Source organism: Coregonus lavaretus (assembly GCF_964263955.1).
Source record: "Coregonus lavaretus genome assembly, chromosome: 20".
NCBI classification, from domain to species: domain Eukaryota; kingdom Metazoa; phylum Chordata; class Actinopteri; order Salmoniformes; family Salmonidae; genus Coregonus; species Coregonus lavaretus.
In genome coordinates, this window is record NC_140007.1 from 6276470 (window position 1) to 6300536 (window position 24067).

The 24067-nt window shown below is 42.6% G+C and overlaps 1 protein-coding gene across 2 annotated transcripts in view; it reads right to left on the reverse strand.

The window, feature by feature from the left end:
• Positions 1–24067, reverse strand: part of LOC311147327 (solute carrier family 12 member 5-like) — a gene marked incomplete at both ends in the record, with an annotated part of 75007 nt that overhangs the window by 10671 nt on the left and 40269 nt on the right. For both annotated transcript variants that reach the window (XM_084184015.1, XM_084184014.1), the window contains 9 exons: positions 130–228; positions 1001–1168; positions 3550–3761; positions 8465–8712; positions 9309–9439; positions 9914–9968; positions 13632–13778; positions 21072–21215; positions 21481–21584. In XM_084184015.1, coding sequence (XP_084040141.1) covers positions 130–228; positions 1001–1168; positions 3550–3761; positions 8465–8712; positions 9309–9439; positions 9914–9968; positions 13632–13778; positions 21072–21215; positions 21481–21584 — 1308 coding nt within the window. The remainder of the gene's footprint in view (positions 1–129; positions 229–1000; positions 1169–3549; positions 3762–8464; positions 8713–9308; positions 9440–9913; positions 9969–13631; positions 13779–21071; positions 21216–21480; positions 21585–24067) is intronic.

A 24067-nucleotide genomic window follows, 5' to 3' on the forward strand; every position in this document is an offset into this window, starting at 1 on the left:
GAATACATTCCGAATGCACTGTATATACTGTATTATAAACCGGGTGGTTCGAGCCCTGAATGCTGATTGGCTGAAAGCCGTGGCCATCTACCAAACCCCATGGGGCGTTATTGCTTAAGTAAAGGATACACACTATAGAAGTAGTGGTGATGGCTGCTATGGTGCCTATGGGGATGGACTTCTGGGCATCACGCAGGTCTCCAGAGCGGTTGGAGCCAGCCATGATGCCTGGGAGACAGAGGAACAGAGATAAACAGGATTAAACAGGACTAATTCCCATCCTTCACACTTGATGTGAAATGGCTTGTCCTCTGTTTCACACGTTTTACTTTCTTCATTATACTGCTTTAGGAAGTGCTTTCTCGAATTAAGTGGTGCACATTTTCACAAGTGAAAAAGTGGAGGCCCAACAAAAAAACTAACAGCATTTTCAATAAAACACCTTAACAAAACTCATCCTTTACTTGTAGCAACTGTGTATATATATATACTGTATGTCACAGAGCAAATGTTCATATACAATGGGCATTTTATTCAGCCGTTATGCCAGTGGGATGATAGTGGGAATGTGACTCATGTATTCCCCAGACTTTCTGCTGATGTGGTTTTTGGCAGAAATTCGACTTCCTCTCAATTCGCCCTGTTCAGCTCCTCTAGTGTCATCAGTTGTGGAATGTATTTCTTTCTCTCTCTCTCTCTCTCTCTATGCATTTGGGACTGTGGAGAGACTCTCATGGAACTATTTGTCACCATAAAGTGGATATTACAACAGGTGGTGTTTTTGATCTGGTATTTACTTTGAATTCATAAGGTAAGATGTTTACATGTAATTATAATAACTTAATATAGGTTATTAGATAAATCAGGTCTGTTACTGCTTGGCTGAAACAAAAGCCTGTACCTATACTGTCCTTTTGGGATAAGATTGACCTAGTCCGTCCTCAGTAGTGACCCCTGACCCTTGACCCAGTGACTGACCCGTAACCGAGTAGTGACTGACCTGTGACAGAGGGGAAGTAGATCCCCACCAGCAGGGTGAAGAAGCTGGTGATGTCAGCCAGGACGTAACGGTTGGAGTTGGTGATGAGAGCGTCAGGATCCTGCATGGCAGAGATCCCCCGCTTCTCCAAGAAATCTCCCTTCTCCAGGTAGTAACCAAACAGGTTCTCTGTGAGAGAGAAAGAGAGAATAGAGAGAGAGAGAGAGCGAGAGAGAAAGAGAGTAGAGCGAGAGCGAGAGCGAGAGCGAGAGCGAGAGCGAGATGCACATCATAACAATTACATACCTCTTGTGGAGTACCAATACATCTCTATACTACAAACTACATTAGATTACAATACGTTCTGAATGGGCACCTCTTCTTTATTTTTAATTTTTTAGGGGGTAGATCAGCTTTAATATTGCAGATAGATTGTAACTTCCATCAATGTAATTGTCTGCATCACTTCCAATCCCCCATATGTTTTTTTCCTCGCAAATATATATATGAGAACCTCCTTCCCTCAGCCAGGGCATTGAAAATGGGTCGTGGATGGGTATTCCAGCATGACAATGACCCAAAACACACAGCCAAGGCAACAAAGGAGTGGCTCAAGAAGAAACACATTAAGGTCCTGGAATGGCCTAGCCAGTCTCCAGACCTTAATCCCATAGAAAATCTGTGGAGGGAGCTGAAGGTTCGAGTTGCCAAACGTCAGCCTCGAAACCTTAATGACTTGGAGAAGATCTGCAAAGAGGAGTGGAACAAAATCCCTCCTGAGATGTGTGCAAACCTGGTGGTCAACTTCAAAACGTATGACCTCTGATTGCCAACAAGGGTTTTGCCACCAAGTACTAAGTCATGTTTTGCAGAGGGGTCAAATACTTATTTCCCTCATTAAAATGCTAATCAATTTATAACATTTTCGACATGCGTTTTTCTTGATTTTTTTGTTGTTATTCTGTCTCTCACTGTTCAAATAAACCTACAATTAAAATTATAGACTGATCATGTCTTTGTCAGTGGGCAAATGTACAAAATCAGCAGGGGATCAAATACTTTTTTCCCTCACTGTATAGCTATTTAAAAATATACATCTATTCAAATATCTTACATATCTTAATTTCCATCATTATCAATTAATATGCGTAATAATGTCGGCAGTTAATGCATAGGATTGTTACCTATAACCCGGATTGCCATTGTATTACATTACATTTTTGTCAAGCAATTATTATTTTAGCAAACAATTATTGTGAGTCATCCTATATGTATATCCCTCATCTGCACAAAATTGAAAGCAACCATTTCCTTTCTCACTCACTTAACGCCACACTTTTCCAAACACAAAAACGCACACCACACCTTCCATCACAATACATCCACACATTCCCACATACTGTGCCTTCTATGTCTTCTGGTTGCTATGTTTTTATCTCCACTATGTTGATTGAGTACTTGTGTTCTAATTAGTTGTATTTGAAGATGTATTATTTTGCTTGTTATCTTTTCTTGTAATACCGTCTTATCCCTTTATAAAATACTATAAATATGCTTTATTATTACAAGCCCTACCATGGCTAGTATTGGGTGTTCCATTATTCGACTCCTCTATTAGAACTTTCAGAATAGCCATGGAGTAGTCTTTGTGTCACGGAACATTTAGTTGTCAATATACAGTTTATCGACAACTAGAGCAACACGCTTCCTTTTAATCTATTTTCCTTGAAGATTGGGTACAGAACTTTGCGCCGTTCTGTAATCTCCCTCGGGAACTGATCATTCATGCCTATTTTCGTTCCAGCAAGTCTTTTACCTAGGCTTTTAACCATTACTTTATCCTTAAAGAAAGCAAATTTGGCAACAATTGGACGCTCATATCTCTGTCCTCTTTGTCCAAAACGGTGTACACGTTTGTGTTGGATTTTATCGACAGCCTCGAGTTAGATTTGAAGCGCTGTAAGAATGAAGTCCTTCACAATTTTTTCGGTAACCTCTCCTTCTTTTTCTTGGATACCCATAAGTACTAGATTTTCTCTCATTGATCTAGTTTGTATGTCTAGTAAGGCTTCTCTCAGAAAGTTGTTCTCCTTTTTAAGTTCTTTAACGTCCGTTTCTATCTTAGTGACTGTCCCTTTTAGTTTTTTTGTATCATTCTCCATTATCACAGCTTTTTCGTCACTAATTTCAACACTCGCCTTCAACTCTTTTACATCATTACTGACCAACTCTAGTATGCCCAGTTTGTCATTTATCGACTTCAACAGATTGCTTTCCACACTTACCAGTCCGAGTGGTGAAAACCATAAATCATCTGTGTCAGTGGAGGAGTCGCGTTTTCTCTTGGAGATTGATTATCCTCGTTTATCTTCCGTCATGTTTGGGTGTTGCTTGTTGTTGTAATATTTGTCAATACATTTCTCTAGCCTTATGATTTGTTTTGTGTTATTATCCAGATTTAATGTTATTACCCGCTAATATTTAGTCTAACTTACTGATATTGAATATTATGTTTTTATCTTGAGGTGATTCGCACCGCTGTGTATTCAATATGCATGGGCACCTCTTACCAGCCAGTATACCACTGCTGACCCCTGGGATGCCCTGGATCTCAGAAACATTGTTGTTGGCAAAGTATTCGTCACAGGTAGCATTGAGGAACTCGGAGTCACAGAAAATCTTCCACAGTTTGGTGGTGACCGTGCCGTTGTCCCGCTCAATGACCTTGGCACAAACGTCAAATCCCTTGGAGATCAGAGTGCGGTTCCCCAGGATACACACGCTGTAGGGGGAGGACAGACATGACATCATCATTAGCTCCTGATTTATTTAGAGGTTGGGGAAAGCATAACAGAAATCAACAGATATATGCAAGGCTCATGGCTTGATTGAGTAAATGAAGTAAACATTAAACAAACAAATCAGAATCCGCTGGTAGCTTTGAGCTTATGGCTAGAGACAAGGTCATCGTGGCTTTGTTGGTTTGGTTTGTAAAGCTCCGAAAGCTTTAAAGCTGGAATCCTTAACTGGTGAAACTCCATTTGGGATATTACAACAACAAAGAAGTTACTGCAAACAACAAACATTATTTTTTCCCCTCAGACATCATTGCACTAGGACAGCAGAATATGCACTGCAATTTATTTTACCACGCGGCCGAATGCTCCTCTCTACCGTTTTCAGCAACAAAACAAAAATAATAACAAATGCACTGGGGTGAACAGGGTCACTGTTTCCCCTAATGCGGATTCGATTACTGGGGGGGGGGGGGGGGACTAGTACTATATACACAGGACTACTATATCTCCAGTTAGGGCTCATATCAAAGTACTCAGTGTGTGTGTCCGTCCATTCAGGCGGCAGCCCTACAGCAGGAGTCGTAGACCACTCAGAGGGCAGAGAAGGAAGTGACCCATATGGTGATCGTCATGGTCATCTCATTTCTGGTATGCTGGATGCCCTATGCCACCGTGGCCTGGTACATCTTTGCCAACCAGGGCACCAACTTCAGCCATGTCATGATGACCATCCCAGCCTTCTTTGCCAAAAGTGCTGCCCTCTACAACCCAGTCATCTATACTGAGTGTACAAAACATTATGAACCTGCTCTTTCCATGATATAGACTGACCAGGTGAATCCAGGTGAAAGCTATGATCCCTTATTGATGTCACTTGTTAAACCCACTTCAATCAGCGTAGATGATTGGTCTGATGAAACCAAGATTGAACTCTTTGGCCTGAATGCCAAGTGTCACGTCTGGAGGAAATCTGGCACCATCCCTACGGTGAAGCATGGTGGTGGCAGCTTCATGCTGTGGAGATTTTTTTCAGCAGCAGGGACTGGGAGACTAGTCAGGATTGAGGCAAAGATGAACAGAGCAAAGTACAGAGAGATCCTTGATAAAAACCTGCTCCAGAGCGCTCAGGACCTCAGACTGGGGCAAAGGTTCAACCTTCCATCAGGACAACGACCTGCCAAGACAACACAGGAGTGGCTTCAGGACAAGTCTCTAAATGTCCTTGAGTGGCCCAGCCAGAGCCCGGACTTGAACCCGATCGAACATCTCTGAAGAGACAGCAACGCTCCCCATCCAACCTGACAGATCTTGAGAGGATCTGCAGAGAAGAATGGGAGAAACTCCCCAAATACAGGTGTGCCAAGCTTGTAGCATCATACCCAAGCAGGCTCGAGGCTATAATCGCTGCCAAAGGTGCTTCAACAAAGTACTGAGTAAAGGGTCTGAATACTTATGTAAATGTGATATTTCAGTTTTTTTGTAAATATAAATTAGCAACAATTTATAAAAACCTTTTTCTGCTTTGTCATTATTGGGTATTGTGTGTAGATTGATGAGGAAAAAAGCCATTTAATCAATTTTAGAAGAAGGCTGTAACCTAGCAGAATGTGAAAAAAGTCAAGGGGCCTGAATACTTTCCGAAGGTGCTGTATGCTCCCAGCAGGCCCAGTTATTCAGGAAAGCTTAACACTCACTCTGCCTCTTCTCCAATCCGAGTGGCTAATCCTCACACACCTAGAACCTAACGCTTCAGTACAGCCTAAATATTTGTAATTTAACTATATATTAAGTCACAATGTTCTAATCTGATTAGGCTACTTCAAATGAGTCCTGTAGGCTACCTGCACACATTTGTCAAAAATATAATTCCAGCATCCAAACTGTGCACCGGCCACGCCATGGAAAGAGACATCTGCTATAAAACACCAAAAGGTTTAATGACATTCGGAGATTGTCAAGCCAAACCTTCGATACTGGGTACAAGGTAGGGATGGATTCATTTTCTGTTTGTCGATATTAACATAGTCTATTTGATTATGGTGTTGAAAATGCAAACCATGATGTTGAAGCACCTGAAGTTGGTATGAAGCACCCAAAGTTGGGGGGGGGGTCAAGTGAAAATATTTGTAACATTGGGGAGGGGGGTGCATTTTTTTTTATGGCACCTCGAGTTGGACCACCCCTCCACAGTCATTTTCAAACTGTCCCTAACGTGCTGACTACACCCGCCACACGCGCCTATGTTGATTTTGCCATCCATACCAGACGCGGTCATAATACGCAGGTTAAAATATCAAAACCAACTGTGAACCAACTATATTAATTTGGGGGCATGTCAAAACACACATGAAACATTCATTGACATTTTGCTAGCTTGCTATTGCTAGCTAATTTGTCCTGGGAGATGAATGTTGTGTTGTTATTTTACCTGAAATGCATTTGGTCTTTTTTTTTTTAAACTGGATCTTTGAAGAATTTGTGTGTTTCTCTACTCCGACTATTAACACTAGAAAAGCTGGGCATCGAGCAACGCGTTCTGAGCCAATGCATTCTAACAGTCTAATAAATACATGTCATATATGCTATTGAAAAGAAATATCATTTGGTTGTGTTTATGAGGGTTAGAATATTAGAATACATTAGAATACGAAAAAAATATTTCCTTAGTTTATGTTACTGTAAAAACCACCACAATTCAAGTGTTATACACCATCACAAAGAGATGCATTACTATTTTGTTAAGGGAAGTGTTTAGAAATATAAAAAAATGAATAAATTGTATTTCAAAATAACTGAATATTATAGTTTTATGATGTGGGGCGGCGCACAATTGGCCCAGCGTTGTCCAGGGTAGGGGAGGGAATGGCCGGCAGGGAGGTAGCTCAGTTGGTAGAGCATGGCGTTTGCAATGCCAGGGTTGTGGGTTCGATTCCCACGGGGGGCCAGTATGAAAATAAAAAAGAATAATGTATGCATTAACTGTAAGTCGCTCTGGATAAGAGCGTCTGCTAAATGACGTAAATGTAAATATCAAAACGTCTTACCTGCATGAAGGATGATTTTAAAAAGTTGCTTTTTGGTAAGCTCTGTTCCCTTCTTTATCAATTACCCAAGCTGTTCTGCTGTCTCTTCATTCACAAGGCAATTTATAATATTGTCACCCAAGGAGACTATTGTAAATTTGATCTTGCCTTTAGGCTACATCTATTATTATAGGCCTATGTGTTACATTTCTTTTTATATAGTTTAGGTGTAGTTTCGATGGGCCATTGTCAGATGGCAGCCAACTGGTGAAAGCAGGGCAGGGGGAAAAATGACATGTCCTCCTAAATCTGCTTATAACACAAACTGTTTGTGAAATAAAAATTCAAAATACGACAGTGTGTTGAATATACTTATTTAGGAAAAGTCAAGGATGGGGGACATGACTTTGACAATGGCAGAGTAATTAAAACGTTAAATTCATACAACCTCAAAACGATGCTCTCAGCGCTTCTAGTGTTAATCCACAGACAAAAGTTAGTTATCTATGATTAATATCGCTTCATTCATCTTTCAAATACCCACGTGGGGATGTATGCTCCTGAAAACCAATGAGTAGATGGGAGAGGCGGGACTTGCAGTGTGTCAAGCGTCTCAAACAGAACCAAGTTCTATTTTAGCGCCTGGTTCTGCAGACTCGCGCGAGCAGTGTGGATGAAATTATTGAATAACATGTACAAGTCCATTTATTTTGCAACGCTCACGCACGCAACGTGGCCGGTCAAATAAAATAAAATACAATTGTATTTGTCTCATGCTTCATAAACAACAGGTGTAGGCTAACAGTGAAATGCTTACTTACGAGCCCTTCCCAACAATACAGAGAGAAACAATATAAATAATAGAGAAATAATAACATGAGGAATAAATACACAATGAGTAACGATAACTTGGCTATATACACGCGTACCAGTAAGGAGTCGATGTGCAGGGGTACGAGGTGTTTGAGATTTATATGTACACATAGGTAGGGATAAAGTGACTAGGCAACAGGATAGATAATAAACAGTAGCAGCAGCATATGTGATGAGTTAAAAAAGTTAGTGCAAAAAGGGTCAATGCAGATAGTCTGGGTAGCTATAATTGGTTAACTATTTTCAGTCCTCCTGAGGGGGAAGAGGCGTGGTCGTGTCTTCTTCACGACTGTGTTGGTGTGTGTGGACCATGATAATTCCTTAGTGATGTGGACACTGAGGAACTTGAAGCTCTCAACATGCTCCACTACAGCCCATCAATGTGGATGGGGGCGTGCTCGGCCCTCCGTTTCCTTTAGTCCACGATCAGCTCCTTTGTCTTGCTGATGTTAATGGTGAGGTTGTTGTCCTGGCGCACACTGCCAGGTCACTGACCTTCTCCGTATAGGCCGTCTCATCGTCGTAGGTGATCAGCCCAACCACCGTTGTGTCGTCAGCAAACTTAATGATGGTGTTGGAGTCGTGCGCAGCCATGCAGTCGTGAGTGAACAGGGAGTATAGGAGGGGACTACGCACACACCCCTGAGGGGCTCCCATGTTGAGGGTCATTGGTTTGGGTGTAAGTGAGCAACAGCAGGAACATTTTTAGGAAGCACCAATGTGGATGGGAGAGTAAAAAGTAAAGGACACCAGCATGCAAAGAGCACAAGGCTCAGTCAGGTCAAACTTACGGGAAAACAGGGGGTTCAAAGGCCGTCTTGATGACCCCAGCATAGACAGCCAGGATGGACAGAATGACGCAGGCCAGGAAGACCAGAGCCAGCTTGTTGACATATTTCACCCCCACAAACACCACCGTGGCCATGAAACTGAGCACAATGGTGCCGTATACACGCATGTTGTTCAGCATCGCTGCCTCCATATCAGCCCCCTCCAGACCCTCCATCTTAAAAATGGCTGCCTGGGGGAGGATGTAAATCTGGAGAAGTGAAAGATGAGGGAGAGAAAGAAAGGGAGGTGGTGGGAAAGGAGAGAGGAAGAGACGAGAGAGTAAGAATAGGATGGAGGGAGAGAAAGGGTGTGTTAAAAAATGACAGATGGTGGGACGAGGACGGAGGGAGAGTGGGAGCGAGCGACAGAAAAGGATGAGGAGAAAAAAGGAGGGAGGGAGAGGGTGTGGGAAGAGAAATCAGACATTATCTCAAACGTTGGAGAAATCAGATAACTGTAATGAATAATGACAAGGCACTAACAAATGAACAGTTTGCTGTGAGTGTGACAGCTTGCTGGATTAATTCATTATAATTGAGATATTATGTCTCTAAGGAAAAATTGCTCAGGAATTGCAAGAATATTTGTCTAAAATGAAAAGATATCAACATAATTGATTGTATTTAATGGGTAATTTTCAGCATTATCATCTATTTCACCACAATCTGAAGAACAAACGTCTTCCCTCTGCATTCATCAATGTTGCATGTGGTCTCGCCCCAAAATAAACGCCGGACAAGGCACAGGGGAAACAAAACAGATAGCAAACAAAACAATAAAAGAATAGCAATCATATTTCCTTACCAGCAGAAGTTCGATGGCACCAAGGATGTACATTGCACCTGCAAAAGTAGTCCCCAGATAAAAGCAGATTCCGACAGCTCCGCCAAACTCAGGGCCAAGGGAACGGGAGATCATGTAGTAGGAGCCTCCGGCTGAGACACACAAACAACCATTGGCATTCCTCTTTGGTTCTATCTCTGCAACATTGTTTTCAATGCCCCAGGCCTGCACAAAGGTCTAAAGACTTAGGGCTTCTATATGCAGAAGTAGTAGTCAACAGAAATATAGTGCTGCATAGACATTGCTTAGGCATGTTAGATAAAGCTCGCTCTAAGTCATCAGGAAAAAAAACCTTCTATACAGTATCATGGCTCTATGAGTTTCCGAGTAGAAATAGAAAGGTTTCTGATGTTTCACACTTTCACACTTCAACACTTTCATACTGTGTAGGGGTGCCAGTGCAGTGTGGTTTTGATTTAACCATGCTAGCATTACCTGTCCTATCACAGACAGAGCAATATCAGACGTGAAAACCTAATTGGTTGGAAAGAACAACAGGATTGCCATGCGGCACCCAGACCTCCCATGCATGCACACACCAAGGTGTGTCTGTGATTCACACTCACCTGGCACCACTCCATTTGTTGCGATGGCACTCATGGAGATAGCTGTCAGCATGGTCTGAGACGAGACAAAGAGGGGAGAAAACACTATTTTAAATGGAGCAGATTTGATCTATTTTAGCCCCCAGCTGCAGAGTGCTGATTTTTAGTTAAACAGTTTAAGGCAAGTCACCACACCTTAATAGGGTAATTATACCCCCTTAATGATATCACAATCAACTTTTACCAGTTGAATGTGGACACAAATATAATACTTTTTTGTATTATAATTTTTCTGAAATATTGTATTAAAATATGAAATTACATCTCATGAAATATGCACTTACAGTATTTGCATAGAACGCAAATAAATGTTTCTGGACACTGGATGAAGTCAGCCTAAATATTTAGGTTTCATTTTGTTAAGACACTCCAGGACTTACAAATAGCAGATCATGGATAATAACTTTTCCATCTTTCTATCGTTAAAATACTAAAGAAAGGTACATAAAATGCATTTTGGGAGCTTTTGTCACGCTCGTTGACGGACGGGACGGACCAAGGCGCAGCGTGATATGCATACATGTTTATTATACCGAATAAACACACAACAAAACAATAAACCAACGACACGTGACGTCCTAAGGTAACACACAACAAACCTTATACGGAACAAGATCCCACAACCCACTAGTGCCAATAGGCTGCCTAAGTATGATCCCCAATCAGAGACAACGAGCGACAGCTGCCTCTGATTGGGAACCACACCGGCCAACATAGAACTACACATCCTAGAAAACCCACATAGAATATGCACAAACAAAGAATACACACACCCTGACTCAACATATAAGAATCCCCTGAGTCAGTGCGTGACAGTTTTTTTCTTAAAGAAAATATCATCCAGAATAAAACTTTAACAACATACCAACAATTCCCTAAGTGTAAGTCTGGAGAATATGTCTAAGGATTAACACACAACATTTGGTGAATACAGATGCTTCTGAGGCTGAGAAAAATGAGTTGGCATGTGGGAAGAGGCTGACTTTCGGAAAATGGCAGTTAAGGATAAGTACAATGAATTTAGACTATCAAATGCCAAACACCTATTTAGACCCAATCACCATCTCTCCAAAGTAAGTTACTACATAATGAGTTTGTAACATTCTCTATGAAATGGGCTTTTATGAATTGTGTGATTCAATGAGCTTTGAAGTTATGGATGTATTTCCATTTACAAGTGGTGACAATTCAATACATTTTTATGACGGTAGTATGATACAGTAACAAAAATATACACTTTGATCAACTTTTTGACATTTTTACGTTTACTTTTTGAAAATACTAATATTAATGGACCAAAATACCTCAAAATCTCAAAATTGTAATTTTAGCCTGTGGTGCCTGACCTTAATAATATATTGTTTGTGATGCTCCATCCTTATGACATACTTCCGTATGAATATGAACTTTGAGAGGATGGTTCCAAACAGTTTCTTAGCTATATGGCTGATGATCGATCATGACAACATACACAGTGCAACCTTGAACTAAACTGACGCCTCATCAATCTAATCAACATCCTTGTCGAAATAAAATATAGAGATCACAGCAATCAATAGAGTGTCAGTATTTATATCTAAGGTGGGAGCAATCTGCAGGCTTGAGATAAAAGTTTCCCTTAACCACAGATCTAGGATCAGATGACACTACCTCCAAATAACCATACCCATTCGATGGGTGAAAAAAAAGCTGACTCTGGATCAGTGGTTAGCGTATACCCAACCTGTGTTGCCTGTTGAGTTTAATCTGCCATTTCAGCTGGGTCCCAAAGCCCCAGAGGAGACAAGAGCATTGGCTAAATAAAGGATTAATAATTAATATGTTTGGGCAGGCTGACCAACCCTCTCCGCTAAAGCTCAGTGATGCAGGTAGGGCATTTCACAAAACCACAAGGCAGAATGACAATGAGGAGAGAGAGAGGGGGAGAGGCAGAAAGAGAGAGATGGCAGGAGAGTGTGTGGGAGAGAGAATGGAGAGAGGAGATAGAATGAAAGGGACAGATAGGGAGAGAGGTGGGGAAAGAATGAGGGACAATTAAGGCTTGTAAGAATGGAATCGTGAGAAAGAGAATGAGAGGAGGAGAAGGGTGCCTGTGAGAGGGGAAAAGTGACAGTAAACAAAAGAGACAGAAGAGAGAAAGTCGTGGCGTGTCAGGGAGAGGGAGAGAAGGACAGAGACAGTCAGAGTAACAATAAAGAAGGTAGAGCATGAGGGATGGTATTAGAGAGAGGCAATCATTAAGAGAGAGAGAGAGAGAGGTAGTTAGCCAGAGAAAGACAGAGAGCTAGTCATGGGGCGAGAGAGAGAGATGGTTAGATACAGTGCATTCAGAAAGTATTCAAACCCCTTGACTTTTTCCACATTTTGTTACATTACAGCCTTATTCTAAAATCGATTACATGTTTTTTTTCTCTTCTCATCTATCTACATACATTACCTCATAATGACAAAGAAAAAACAGGTTTGTATACATTTTTGCAAATTTATTACAAATAAAAAACGGAAATATTCTCCCATTCTTCTCCCATGATATGTGTAAATTGATGGTGATGTGAACTGATCACCACGTACAAAGCATAACAAGACAGGAAATACAAGTGGCAAATCAGTGTTGGGTTGGGAAGCACATCTCTTATAATAGATAGCTCAGGCACTTCTCCCATCCTGCTGTCTTTTCTATCTAACACATCTGATGGATATCCACATGCATTTCCACAAACAGCAGCACAAATAGGAGGCTCTACTATCCCTGGGTTGAGACTGGAACAGAGGTCCAACTGGTCACCACCTCTATGTATGGCCCCAAGTAGCAGTTCTTTAGAGTCCTGAGCTCAATGCTGAATCAGAGTTGTTGGGGTTTGACGTTGTCTTTGATCAGTCCGGGATGGGCTGTATCCGACTTCAGGATCAGTACTGCTGCTGATAGCAGCTTAGAGCGCTAGCTAGTCTTCCTTTGTCACTGGATCAGTGACAGACGGGGGGTAAGGGCGGTCACCTAGTGTTTGGGGATAGGCTCATGGGGGGCGATAGTCCTCATGGCTAGTACTAAGTACTAAGGCTATAGCTTTTAGTCCCTTGGGGCGGCAAACCAGAGTTCATCAAAATGAACACCATTTGGATTAATGCATTCTAAATGCATTATGGAATTTAAGTTACAGTTCTTCTGGGTTATATAATTATTTTCAGTAGAAGATGATGAAATTACTGTGAACCGGAATCTGAAAATATACTTGGGTATACAACACTGTAAAAAGGTACGTTCAGTTAAGGGATGAATAGTAAATGTATTCTGTAAAGCTTTTAGGTCTACCTCAGTTCAAAATAGGATTAAACTAGGATTTACTCAACTGGGAGAGCTTTGGGATATCAAACAGAATTCAAATGGAAGTGGCATTGAGTATATCCTTATCAGTGTTGCAAACTAGCCTCTCTTTCTGTTCTGGCTGGCACATTGCCCATACTAACACTGATGGAGAGAGGATAGAGAGAGGGGGGGAGAAGGGAAAGAGAGAGAGACAGAGTGGACCGAAGGGCGAAAGAGAAAAATAGCTTTCACAGGGGAGAGGGAGACATAGAGGGTGATATAAAGAGAGAGAGAGGATGAGGGGAAGAAAAAAGATGGAGGAGAACAGGAGAGAGCGAATGTGTGAGAAGGATATGGCCCAGAGCTGTGACTCACCGTGGAGCAGCACATGAAGACGATGATGAAGGAGCCAAAGACCCCTCCGATGCCCACCATCCAGGTCATCCGCAGGAACAAGATCACACCAAAAATATTCTGGATGCAGGGCAGGTACACCCCCATCAGAGTGCCCAGCGATGGTGCCTGGAGAACAAACACAACGCAATACTGATTAATACTGTGTGTTTGTGCATGCGCGAGTGCGCACGTGATATGAAAATGTTTAACTGTGACATGGCAGTACAAACTTTATAGAAGTACAGTAATGTACCCCACACCATTAGTGGAACAAAACAAATTCCTCTAGTGACCGACTCCTGCATCCGAGTTCAGTGGATACAGTACCGATTCATACAGCACTCATCATACAGAAATACAGTACAGACTCATTAGAAACTCAAGAGCCCTCCTCTATCCCATCACAAAAAGACAGTAATCATATGAAGAGAGAATGACAAGCTCTTTGTTCAGTCAAAATGGGGACATCTCCTCCCTCATTAACCTATTTGAATGGCAGCAGAAAGATAACACTTTCTCCTCCTTTTCCTCATTATTTTGGGCTGGCGATAAGTTTGTGGCTTTCCATGATTGAAGGCTTTTTTACTTCTGAGGTATAAAGCTGAAATTCAGGCAGCAGAGATTCCTCTGTGTCTCACTACGTGGAGTTAAAATAATCCAGATGTGTGATATCATAGTTTATCAGTAGACACTTCCTTTCACTCATCTATTCACACAGGTGGAGGTGGCGCTAGGATACTGGCTGAGGCTGCCCAAATCCTCTATCTCTGTCAGCCCATTTAGCTAATAACTAGCAGTTGTCCAGTTGCCAGGGAGAAGGACCCTCTCATTAATCTCGCCTGTCTGTATAGTTATGTATGGAGGAGAAAATGTAGTTCTCACACTCTACCATTGATTAGACATGGCTTTCAGCTATTGAGTTATATGGGATTGGATCTCACATAGGACTTCACTTAGTCGCCATCTTACAGACCTTGTAACCTTCAAATGATGTGTGCAGCCATCCAGTATAATACCAGTACATTCCTCAAACATTATAGCAATGCAGGATTCATGATTTCTTTGACTAAATTAAATTTCTAAACTACTTTTAAATGCAATTTATTCCAGGATAAGATGTCCGTTTTAATTCCAGTTGCCTAAGAAAGTTTTTGTCATCTCCAACAGTACAGTGAGGAGAAAAAGTGTTTGATCCCCTGCTGATTTTGTACGTTTGCCCACTGACAAAGACATGATCAGTCTATCATTTTAATGGTAGGTTTATTTGAACAGTGAGAGACAGAATAACAACAAAAAAATCCAGAAAAACGCATGTCAAAAATGTTATAAATTGATTTGCATTTTAAATGAGGGAAATAAGTATTTGACCCCTCTGCAAAACATGACTTAGTACTTGGTGGCAAAACCCTTGTTGGCAATCACAGAGGTCAGACGTTTCTTGTAGTTGGCCACCAGGTTTGCACACATCTCAGGAGGGATTTTGTCTCACTCCTCTTTGCAGATCTTCTCCAAGTCATTAAGGTTTCGAGGCTGATGTTTGGCAACTCGAACCTTCAGCTCCCTCCACAGATTTTCTATGGGATTAAGGTCTGGAGACTGGCTAGGCCACTCCAGGACCTTAATGTGCTTCTTCTTGAGCCACTCCTTTGTTGCCTTGGCCGTGTGTTTTGGGTCATTGTCATGCTGGAATACCCATCCACGACCCATTTTCAATGCCCTGGCTGAGGGAAGGAGGTTCTCACCCAAGATTTGATGGTACATGGCCCCGTCCATCGTCCCTTTGATGCGGTGAAGTTGTCCTGTCCCCTTAGCAGAAAAACACCCTCAAAGCATAATGTTTCCACCTCCATGTTTGACGGTGGGGATGGTGTTCTTGGGGTCATAGGCAGCATTCCTCCTCCTCCTCCAAACATGGCGAGTTGAGTTGATGCCAAAGAGCTCCATTTTGGTTCCATCTGACCACAACACTTTCACCCAGTTCTCCTCTGAATCATTCAGATGTTCATTGGCAAACTTCAGACGGGCCTGTATATGTGCTTTCTTGAGCAGGGAGACCTTGCGGGCGCTGCAGGATTTCAGTCCTTCACGGCATGGTGTGTTACCAATTGTTTTCTTGGTGACTATGGTCCCAGCTGCCTTGAGATCATTGACAAGATCCTCCCGTGTAGTTCTGGGCTGATTGCTCACCGTTCTCTTGATCATTACAACTCCACGAATTGAGATCTTGCATGGAGCCCCAGGCCGAGGGAGATTGACAGTTATTTTGTGTTTCTTCCATTTGCGAATAATCGCACCAACTGTTGTCACCTTCTCACCAAGCTGCTTGGCGATGGTCTTGTAGCCCATTCTAGCCTTGTGTAGGTCTACAATCTTGTCCCTGACATCCTTGGAGAGCTCTTTGGTCTTGGCCATGGTGGAGAGTTTGGAATCTGATTGATTGATTGCTTCTGTGGACAGGTGTCTTTTATACAGGTAACAAACTGAGATTAGGAGCAATCTCAGCTCGTTACCTGTATAAAAGACTCCTGGGAGCCAGAAATCTTTCTGATTGAGAGGGGGTCAAATACTTATTTCCCTCATTAAAATGCAAATCAATTTATAACATTTTTGACATGCATTTTTCTGGATTTTTTTGTTGTTATTCAGTCTCTCACTGTTCAAATAAACCTACCATTAAAATTATAGACTGATCATTTCTTTGTCAGTGGGCAAACATACAAAATCAGCAGGGGATCAAATACTTTTTTCCCTCACTGTAACATCAATGACAATGTCTAATAATACAGTACAAGTAGAGGTACAAGCAACCATTTGTCGTCTTAGTCCTTGCTTGTCTCCCTGACTCTCCAATTAAGTGTCTAAAGCTCCTCATGGAGGAGATGAGACATAGGAAAGAAATTAAAATCTGTATCTTCCTCAAATACCTCGTACCCCTGCACATTGATATTAATTCCAGTGTATTTTATTCCTCTTTTGTTACTAGTGCATTCAGAAAGTATTCAGACCCCTTGACTTTTTCCACATTTTGTAACGTTACAGCCTTATTCTAAAATTGATTAAGTTGTTTTTTTCCCTCATCAATCTACACACAATGCCCCATAATGACAAAGCAAAAACTGTTTTTCTTTTGTGAAAAAAATTAGCAAACTGAAATATCACATTTACATAAGTATTCAGACCCTTTACTCAGTACTTTGTTGAAGCATCTTTGGCAGCGATTACAGCCTCGAGTCTTCTTGGGTATGACGCTACAAGCTTGGCACACCTGTATTTGGGGAATTCTCCCATTCTTCTCTGCAGATCCTCTCAAGCTCTGTCAGGTTGGATGGGGAGCGTCGCTGAACAGCTATTTTCAGGTCTCTCCAGAGATGATCGATCGGGTTCAAGTCCAGGCTCTGGCTGGGCCACTCAAGAACATTCAGAGACTTGTGCCAAAGCCACTCCTGCGTTGTCTTGGCTGTGTGCTTAGGGTCATTGTCCTGTTGGAAGATTAACCTTCGCCCCAGTCTGAGATCCTGAGCGCTCTGGAGCAGGTTTTCATCAAGGATCTCGCTTCACCGTAGGGATGGTGCCTGCTTTTCTCCAGACGTGACTCTTGGCATTCAGGCCAAAGAGTTCAATCTTGGTTTCATCAGACCAGAGAATCTTGTTTCTCATGGTCTGAGAGTCTTTAGGTGCTTTTTGGCAAACTCCAAGCGGGCTGTCATGTGCCTTTTACTGTGGCTTCCGTCTGGCCACCATACTATAAAGGCCTGATTGGTGGAGTGCTGCAGTGATGGTTGTCCTTCTGGAAGGTTCACCCATCTCCACAGAGGAATCATTTAAGAATGATGGAGGCCCCTGTGTTCTTGGGGACCTTCAATGCTGCAGAAATATTTTGGTACCCTTCCCCAGATCTGTGCCTCGACACAATCTTGTCTCGGAGCTCTATGGACAATTCGTTCGACCTCATGGTTTTTGCTCTGACATGCACTGTCTAGTGTGGGACCTTATATAGACAGGTGTGAGCCTTTCCAAATCATGTCCAATCAATTGAATTGACCACAGGTGGACTCCAATCAAGTTGTAGAAACATCTCAAGGATGATCAATGGAAACAGGATGCACCTGAGCTCAATTTCTAGTGTCATAGCAAAGGGTCTGAATACTTATGTAAATAAGCTCTTTCTGTTTTTTATTTGTAATAAATTAGCAAAATTTTCTAAAAACCTGTTTTTGCTTCATCATTATAGAGTGGTGTGTAGATTGATGAGGGGGGATACGTAACAAAATGTGGAAAAAGTCAAGGGTTCTGAATACTTTCCGAACGCACTGTATATATATATATTTTTTTACTTTGCATCGTTGGTAAGCAAACATTTCACGGTAAAGTCTACACATGTTGTATTTGCTGCATGTGACAAATACAATTATATTTGATTTGAGGGATGACCTAGTCCTGGGGGTTCTGCCGGGCCACAGGGGAGAGCCAGCGAGAGGTAGCTCACTGCAGGGCCACTGACAGGCTGTCTGGCTTAGGTTTTGCCCTTGGACCGCAGATCCTCCAGGTGATTCAATCACTATAGGGGCTTTGCCACACAATAAGCAATTACTCAGCATTCAGTGACAGGCTCCACGTTGTCTGTCTCTCTCACTGTAGAGAAGTGTTTCTCAATCCTGGTCCTGGGGACCCAAAGGGGTGCACATTTGAGTTTTTTTGCACTAACATACCTGATTCAAATAATTCATCATGAACATGCTGAAGCTGATAATTTGAATCAGGTGTGTTATTGCTAGCGCAAAACAAAAATGTGCACCCCTTTTAGATCCCCATGACCAGGATTGAGAAACACTTCTCTACAGTGAGAGAGACAGACAACGTGGAGCCTGTCACTGAATGCTGAGTAATTGCTTATTGTGTGGCAAAGCCCCTATAGTGATTGAATCACCTGGAGGATCTGCGGTCCAAGGGCAAAACCTAAGCCAGACAGCCTGTCAGTGGCCCTGCAGTGAGCTACCTCTCGCTGGCTCTCCCCTGTGTAGAGAACACAACTGAAGTCCACAGTACACAATAACTGTACCTGTTTTACGAAACCTTTAGTGCTGAGCTACAAATGACCAAATAACTGCACATTTTGATGCGTCCATATTCATTAAATTGTCAAAAGCCTATTATATTTTTTCTTTGAAGAAAACATTGGCCTATCTCTCTGACTGATGCTAAAAACAACACAAACCACCTCTAAATTAACCTGTCAGACCAGTTACCATGCCATGTGATCATTTGCCCCAATTTCACAGAAAGGGAGGAATGTGAGTCAGTTGGTTGAGTAAGGCTCCTCATCTTGTCTAAGATAAAAAAATTAAATAAAAACATTATCCCATCCACTCAGGTTCATACAGTGGGGAAAAAAAGTATTTAGTCAGCCACCAATTGTGCAAGTTCTCCCACTTAAAAAGATGAGAGAGGCCTGTAATTTTCATCATAGGTACACGTCAACTATGACAGACAAAATGAGAAAAATAAATCCAGAAAATCACATTGTAGGATTTTTAATGAATTTCTTTGCAAATTATGGTGGAAAATAAGTATTTGGTCAATAACAAAAGTTTCTCAATACTTTGTTATATACCCTTTGATGGCAATGACACAGGTCAAGCGTTTTCTGTAAGTCTTCACAAGGTTTTCTCACACTGTTGCTGGTATTTTGGCCCATTCCTCCACGCAGATCTCCTCTAGAGCAGTGATGTTTTGGGGCTGTCGCTGGGCAACACGGACTTTCAACTCCCTCCAAAAATGTTCTATGGGGTTGAGATCTGGAGACTGGCTGGGCCACTCCAGGACCTTGAAATGCTTCTTACGAAGCCTCTCCTTTGTTGCCCGGGCGGTGTGTTTGGGATCATTGTCATGCTGAAAGACCCAGCCACGTTTCATCTTCAATGCCCTTGCTGATGGAAGGAGGTTTTCACTCAAAATCTCACGATACATGGCCCCATTCATTCTTTCCTTTACACGGATCAGTCGTCCTGGTCCCTTTGCAGAAAAACAGCCCCAAAGCATGATGTTTCCACCCCCATGCTTCATAGTAGGTATGGTGTTCTTTGGATGCAACTCAGCATTATTTGTCCTCCAAACACGACAAGTTGAGTTTTTACCAAAAAGTTTTATTTTGGTTTCATCTGACCATATGTCATTCTCCCAATCCTCTTCTGGATCATCCAAATGCACTCTAGCAAACTTCAGACGGGCCTGTACATGTACTGGCTTAAGCAGGGGGACATGTCTGGCACTGCAGGATTTGAGTCCCTGGCGGCGTAGTGTGTTACTGATGGTAGGCTTTGTTACTTTGGTCCCAGCTCTCTACAGGTCATTCACTAGGTCCCCCCGTGTGGTTCTGGGATTTTTGCTCACCGTTCTTGTGATCATTTTGACCCCACGGGGTGAGATCTTGCGTGGAGCCCCAGATCAAGGGAGATTATCAGTGGTCTTGTATGTCTTCCATTTCCTAATAATTGCTCCCACAGTTGATTTTTTCAAACCAAGCTGCTTACCTATTGCAGATTCAGTCTTCCCAGCCTGGTGCAGGTCTACAATTTTGTTTCTGGTGTCCTTTGACAGCTCTTTGGTCTTGGCCATAGTGGAGTTTGGAGTGTGACTGTTTGAGGTTGTGGACAGGTGTCTTTTATACTGATAACAAGTTCAAACAGGTGCCATTAATACAGGTAACGAGTGGAGGACAGAGGAGCCTCTTAAAGAAGAAGTTACAGGTCTGTGAGAGCCAGAAATCTTCATTGTTTGTAGGTGACCAAATACTTATTTTCCACCATAATTTGCAAATAAATTCATAAAAAATCCTACAATGTGATTTTCTGGATTTTTTTCCCTCAATTTGTCTGTCATAGTTGACATGTACCTATGTTGAAAATTACAGGCCTCTCTCATCTTTTTAAGTGGGAGAACTTGCACAATTGGTGGCTGACTAAATACTTTTTTCCCCCACTGTATCTACTAGAATGATCTCATAATACCAGCCTCTTGTGGCCTCTTAGCTGGAAGGAGCTGTCACATTAAGATGTGGAATGGAGGTGAATGATGCAGTAACCTGACTCAGACCAGTGTAACAAGACTATGCTCCACTGCACACATGCTGGATAACAAGCCTAATGTGGCCCTGCTCAGGCCCTGTAAATTACCATTACTTCTGTGTAACGGCAGGGAAGGAAAAGGGCAGCACGCACTGCCATCAATAACGTCCTGTCCAGGCCTAAACATGGCTGACAGCGTCATCAGTAACCCCCCTGTCCGTTCTTAATCAGCTTGGACCTTGCCAGGTGGAGGACGATGGCCTGGAAGGGACATACTCTGCTGACTCAGATCAAGTCAAGCTCCAGCTAATGTTTATGTTTAGGACCAGACTTTAGTTTAGATTAGATGAAGTACCTTGACAGCAGGCTTTTTTTTGGATGGAGCCGCCCCCTCCTCGTTTTCGGCCTCCTCGTGCTCTTTGCTGCCCTGAGGCAGGTTGGAGTAGTTGGCCAGACTGCTGAGTATGGATGCCACCATGGGACTGTTGTCCATCTCTTCCTGCAGGACACAGGGACAGGTGGACAGACATCATATCAGCCCTCATTTTACAGCCCCCTAAGCTGGTGTTGACAACTGAGAAACTATAATTAAGCCAGTACTTATTTCAAATAATTCAACCCACCTGGTGCTAGATGGTAAGTAAGTAAGCAAGGCTTTGTATATACTGTAGGTGCTCGTTTCAAACCAATAGAGCAAAGTAATTACAGTATTTAATTACAGTGTAATTATAGGTAAGCAAGTTAGGGAGCCCCGTGTTACAGACCTCAAACAGGGCCATGTTCTTGCCATCGTACTGCTGGCTCTTCTCTACGTCGCTGGCACTGCTACTGTTGATGAAAGGACTGCTCTCCTTGGGGTTCCCCTCACCTGCAACACACAGACAGCACAACAACAGTTAGAAGAGAAACACACATTACACAAAATATCATAATTAAAGGAGAGATATGAATGTTTGCAAAACACAGACATTAATTAGCCATGTACTTTCTCATTTACTTTAAAAATGAGAGACCCAAGTTGTTTGAACAGGAGGAGTGAAATGATTGGATTTCGATGAATATGAATGTGTTGTTTGTAAATAGATGATGTTAGCTTGGAGAAATGATTCATTGTTCAGGATTTAATGACTTTACCACACATGGGGTCGTCGCTAGAGCCAGGAAATGCTCTATTTAGATGGACCTATACAGGCTTTGTGTGGGGAGGATCCGTGCTGGCAATGAGAAATGGTACCAGATATTCCAAATTGTGTGTATTCATTATCTTGGTAAATATGTATCATATCACACAGAGAACCTCATAGAAAGTAAAACAAATCAGTGTGAGTTCGATATTAGGAGGTGTTATTTCACTGTAGGACAATACAGAGGGGCAGTACACAGGCACGCATGCAGGCAAGCAGGAGCGCTGACGCACGCACACATACACACACACCTTTGACAACACACCCAGCAGAATAGTTAACCGTTATGCAGTGTCCTTTTCTCAACAGGCCTTGCTCTGTACTCATCCTCTGTGGGTCCTACAGTCAGCAACTCCTATCACTTTCTGCCACACAGAGAGGCCCAGTCGTCCAATCAATACTGTTTGGATTGCCTGCCTTGTCCCCCCCTCCAGCCTGGCCAAGCAGTCTGATTGTGTGCCCTACATGGCCCTGTCTGCTGCCTGCCACAGACTCTGTGCGCAGGGCTTATTAATAGTGTGTGTGGAGGGCGGGAGGGAGCGGTGGCTGAGATGGGCACTGGCCGCATCTCTTCCCCGCCGCTCCGCGCCAGTCCCAGAGGAGACCCTTCTCAGACGGCAGGAGAGGAATACTAAAGATCCACTGCAGTGCATTAGTGCCAGGCAGCACAGAACAACCAACCACACCAGCGAACACTAAAACATGCAGCACATCACCGCACAGCAAAACTGAGAGTCTACACACTCAGGAAAAAAAGGGTTCCAAAAGGATTATTCGGCTGTCCCCATAGGAGAACCCTTTTTCGTTCCATGTAGAACTCTTTTGGGTTCCATGTAGAACCCTCTGTCGAAAGGGTTTTACATTGAACCTAAAAGGGTTCTACCTGGGACCAAACTCTTGGAAGGCAATCTCTAGCAAAGCATTTGCAGAACACTATGATCTTGCTTGTTAGAACCCCTATACTATATGGGTCTGGATAGCACCATGCTAGCTATAACATGTTAGCTTAATATGCCATATACAAACCTGACCATCATCCTGATCTCGTTCCTGGCAGGCATGCCTACTGTACTGTAGCCCTCCCTGTATGTAAAATTACATTTCATTTGGCGGGATGACACAGTATGAGACATGCCCATTAGGGAGCAGATAGAGTGGCTCATATCATTAACAATAGCCAGGCTCTTTTAATCAGCAGGCATGGCCTCGCAATGTGCACAGCAGTTTATTCTGCTTTATACGTTTCTAAGTGCATGTGCTTCAACATACTGAATTAGTCTGTATCTACGTGCTTTATAGAAATGGGTCATGAACTGCATTTATGTGGCTAGAGTTTCTCACAAGGTCTCAAAGCGCTTTTAAGATGTATTTCATCTACGTGCATGCTCTGTTTGGAATTCAAATTGCTACTAAACATATTGTTACTATAGTAATTGATCATACAGTACAATTCTCATAAACTAAATAGACTGTTATCGAGTTGAGAAATCGAGAATGAGAGAGCGTGTTGTAAGGGAGCGTCTGCCTGCCTGTGCCATCTGTGAGTGTGTGTGTTTGTGTGTGTGAGGTGGATTGATTTGACCTCTGTTAGATTTACATACAGCTCTCTTCGTCCTTGACCTGCCCATATTGATTGTGCCAGGGAAGGACGTCCGCACACTTTAGTTGTGAACTGATTCTCCCTCTCAGCTCTCCTGCACCATCTTAACTGCTTTGGTCCCTCATACCTCACTCTCTACCTCCACCAGTTGGAGGGAGATGGGTAGAACATTGAGAGGGACAACGTGAAAATACAGACCTAGGCCTAGATTCAATCAGATCAAGCGTTAACCAGTGATAGCTGAACCCGCATAGCTGGTGTTTTACGTGACGAGCTGTCAAATCAGAGCGGCTGCTCGTGTGGTCATTGTCACGAAGCCACACCCATCCCACTTGCATTAGAAGTACAGAACGAGAAAGTGTAGACTATATAGAAGTAATGGCACTGACATTTAAAATCATTCAACAAAATAATAAGGATTTACATCAGCCTAATGGAGGTATAGATTACAACACACATTCCAGTGTTCCAACTTGTAACAAGGCTGCATGGGATTATTACTTGTGTAACTCGGCGCATCCAATGGCAATGTCCGCAATAGGTATAATGCCAGGAGCCGCTTGCTGA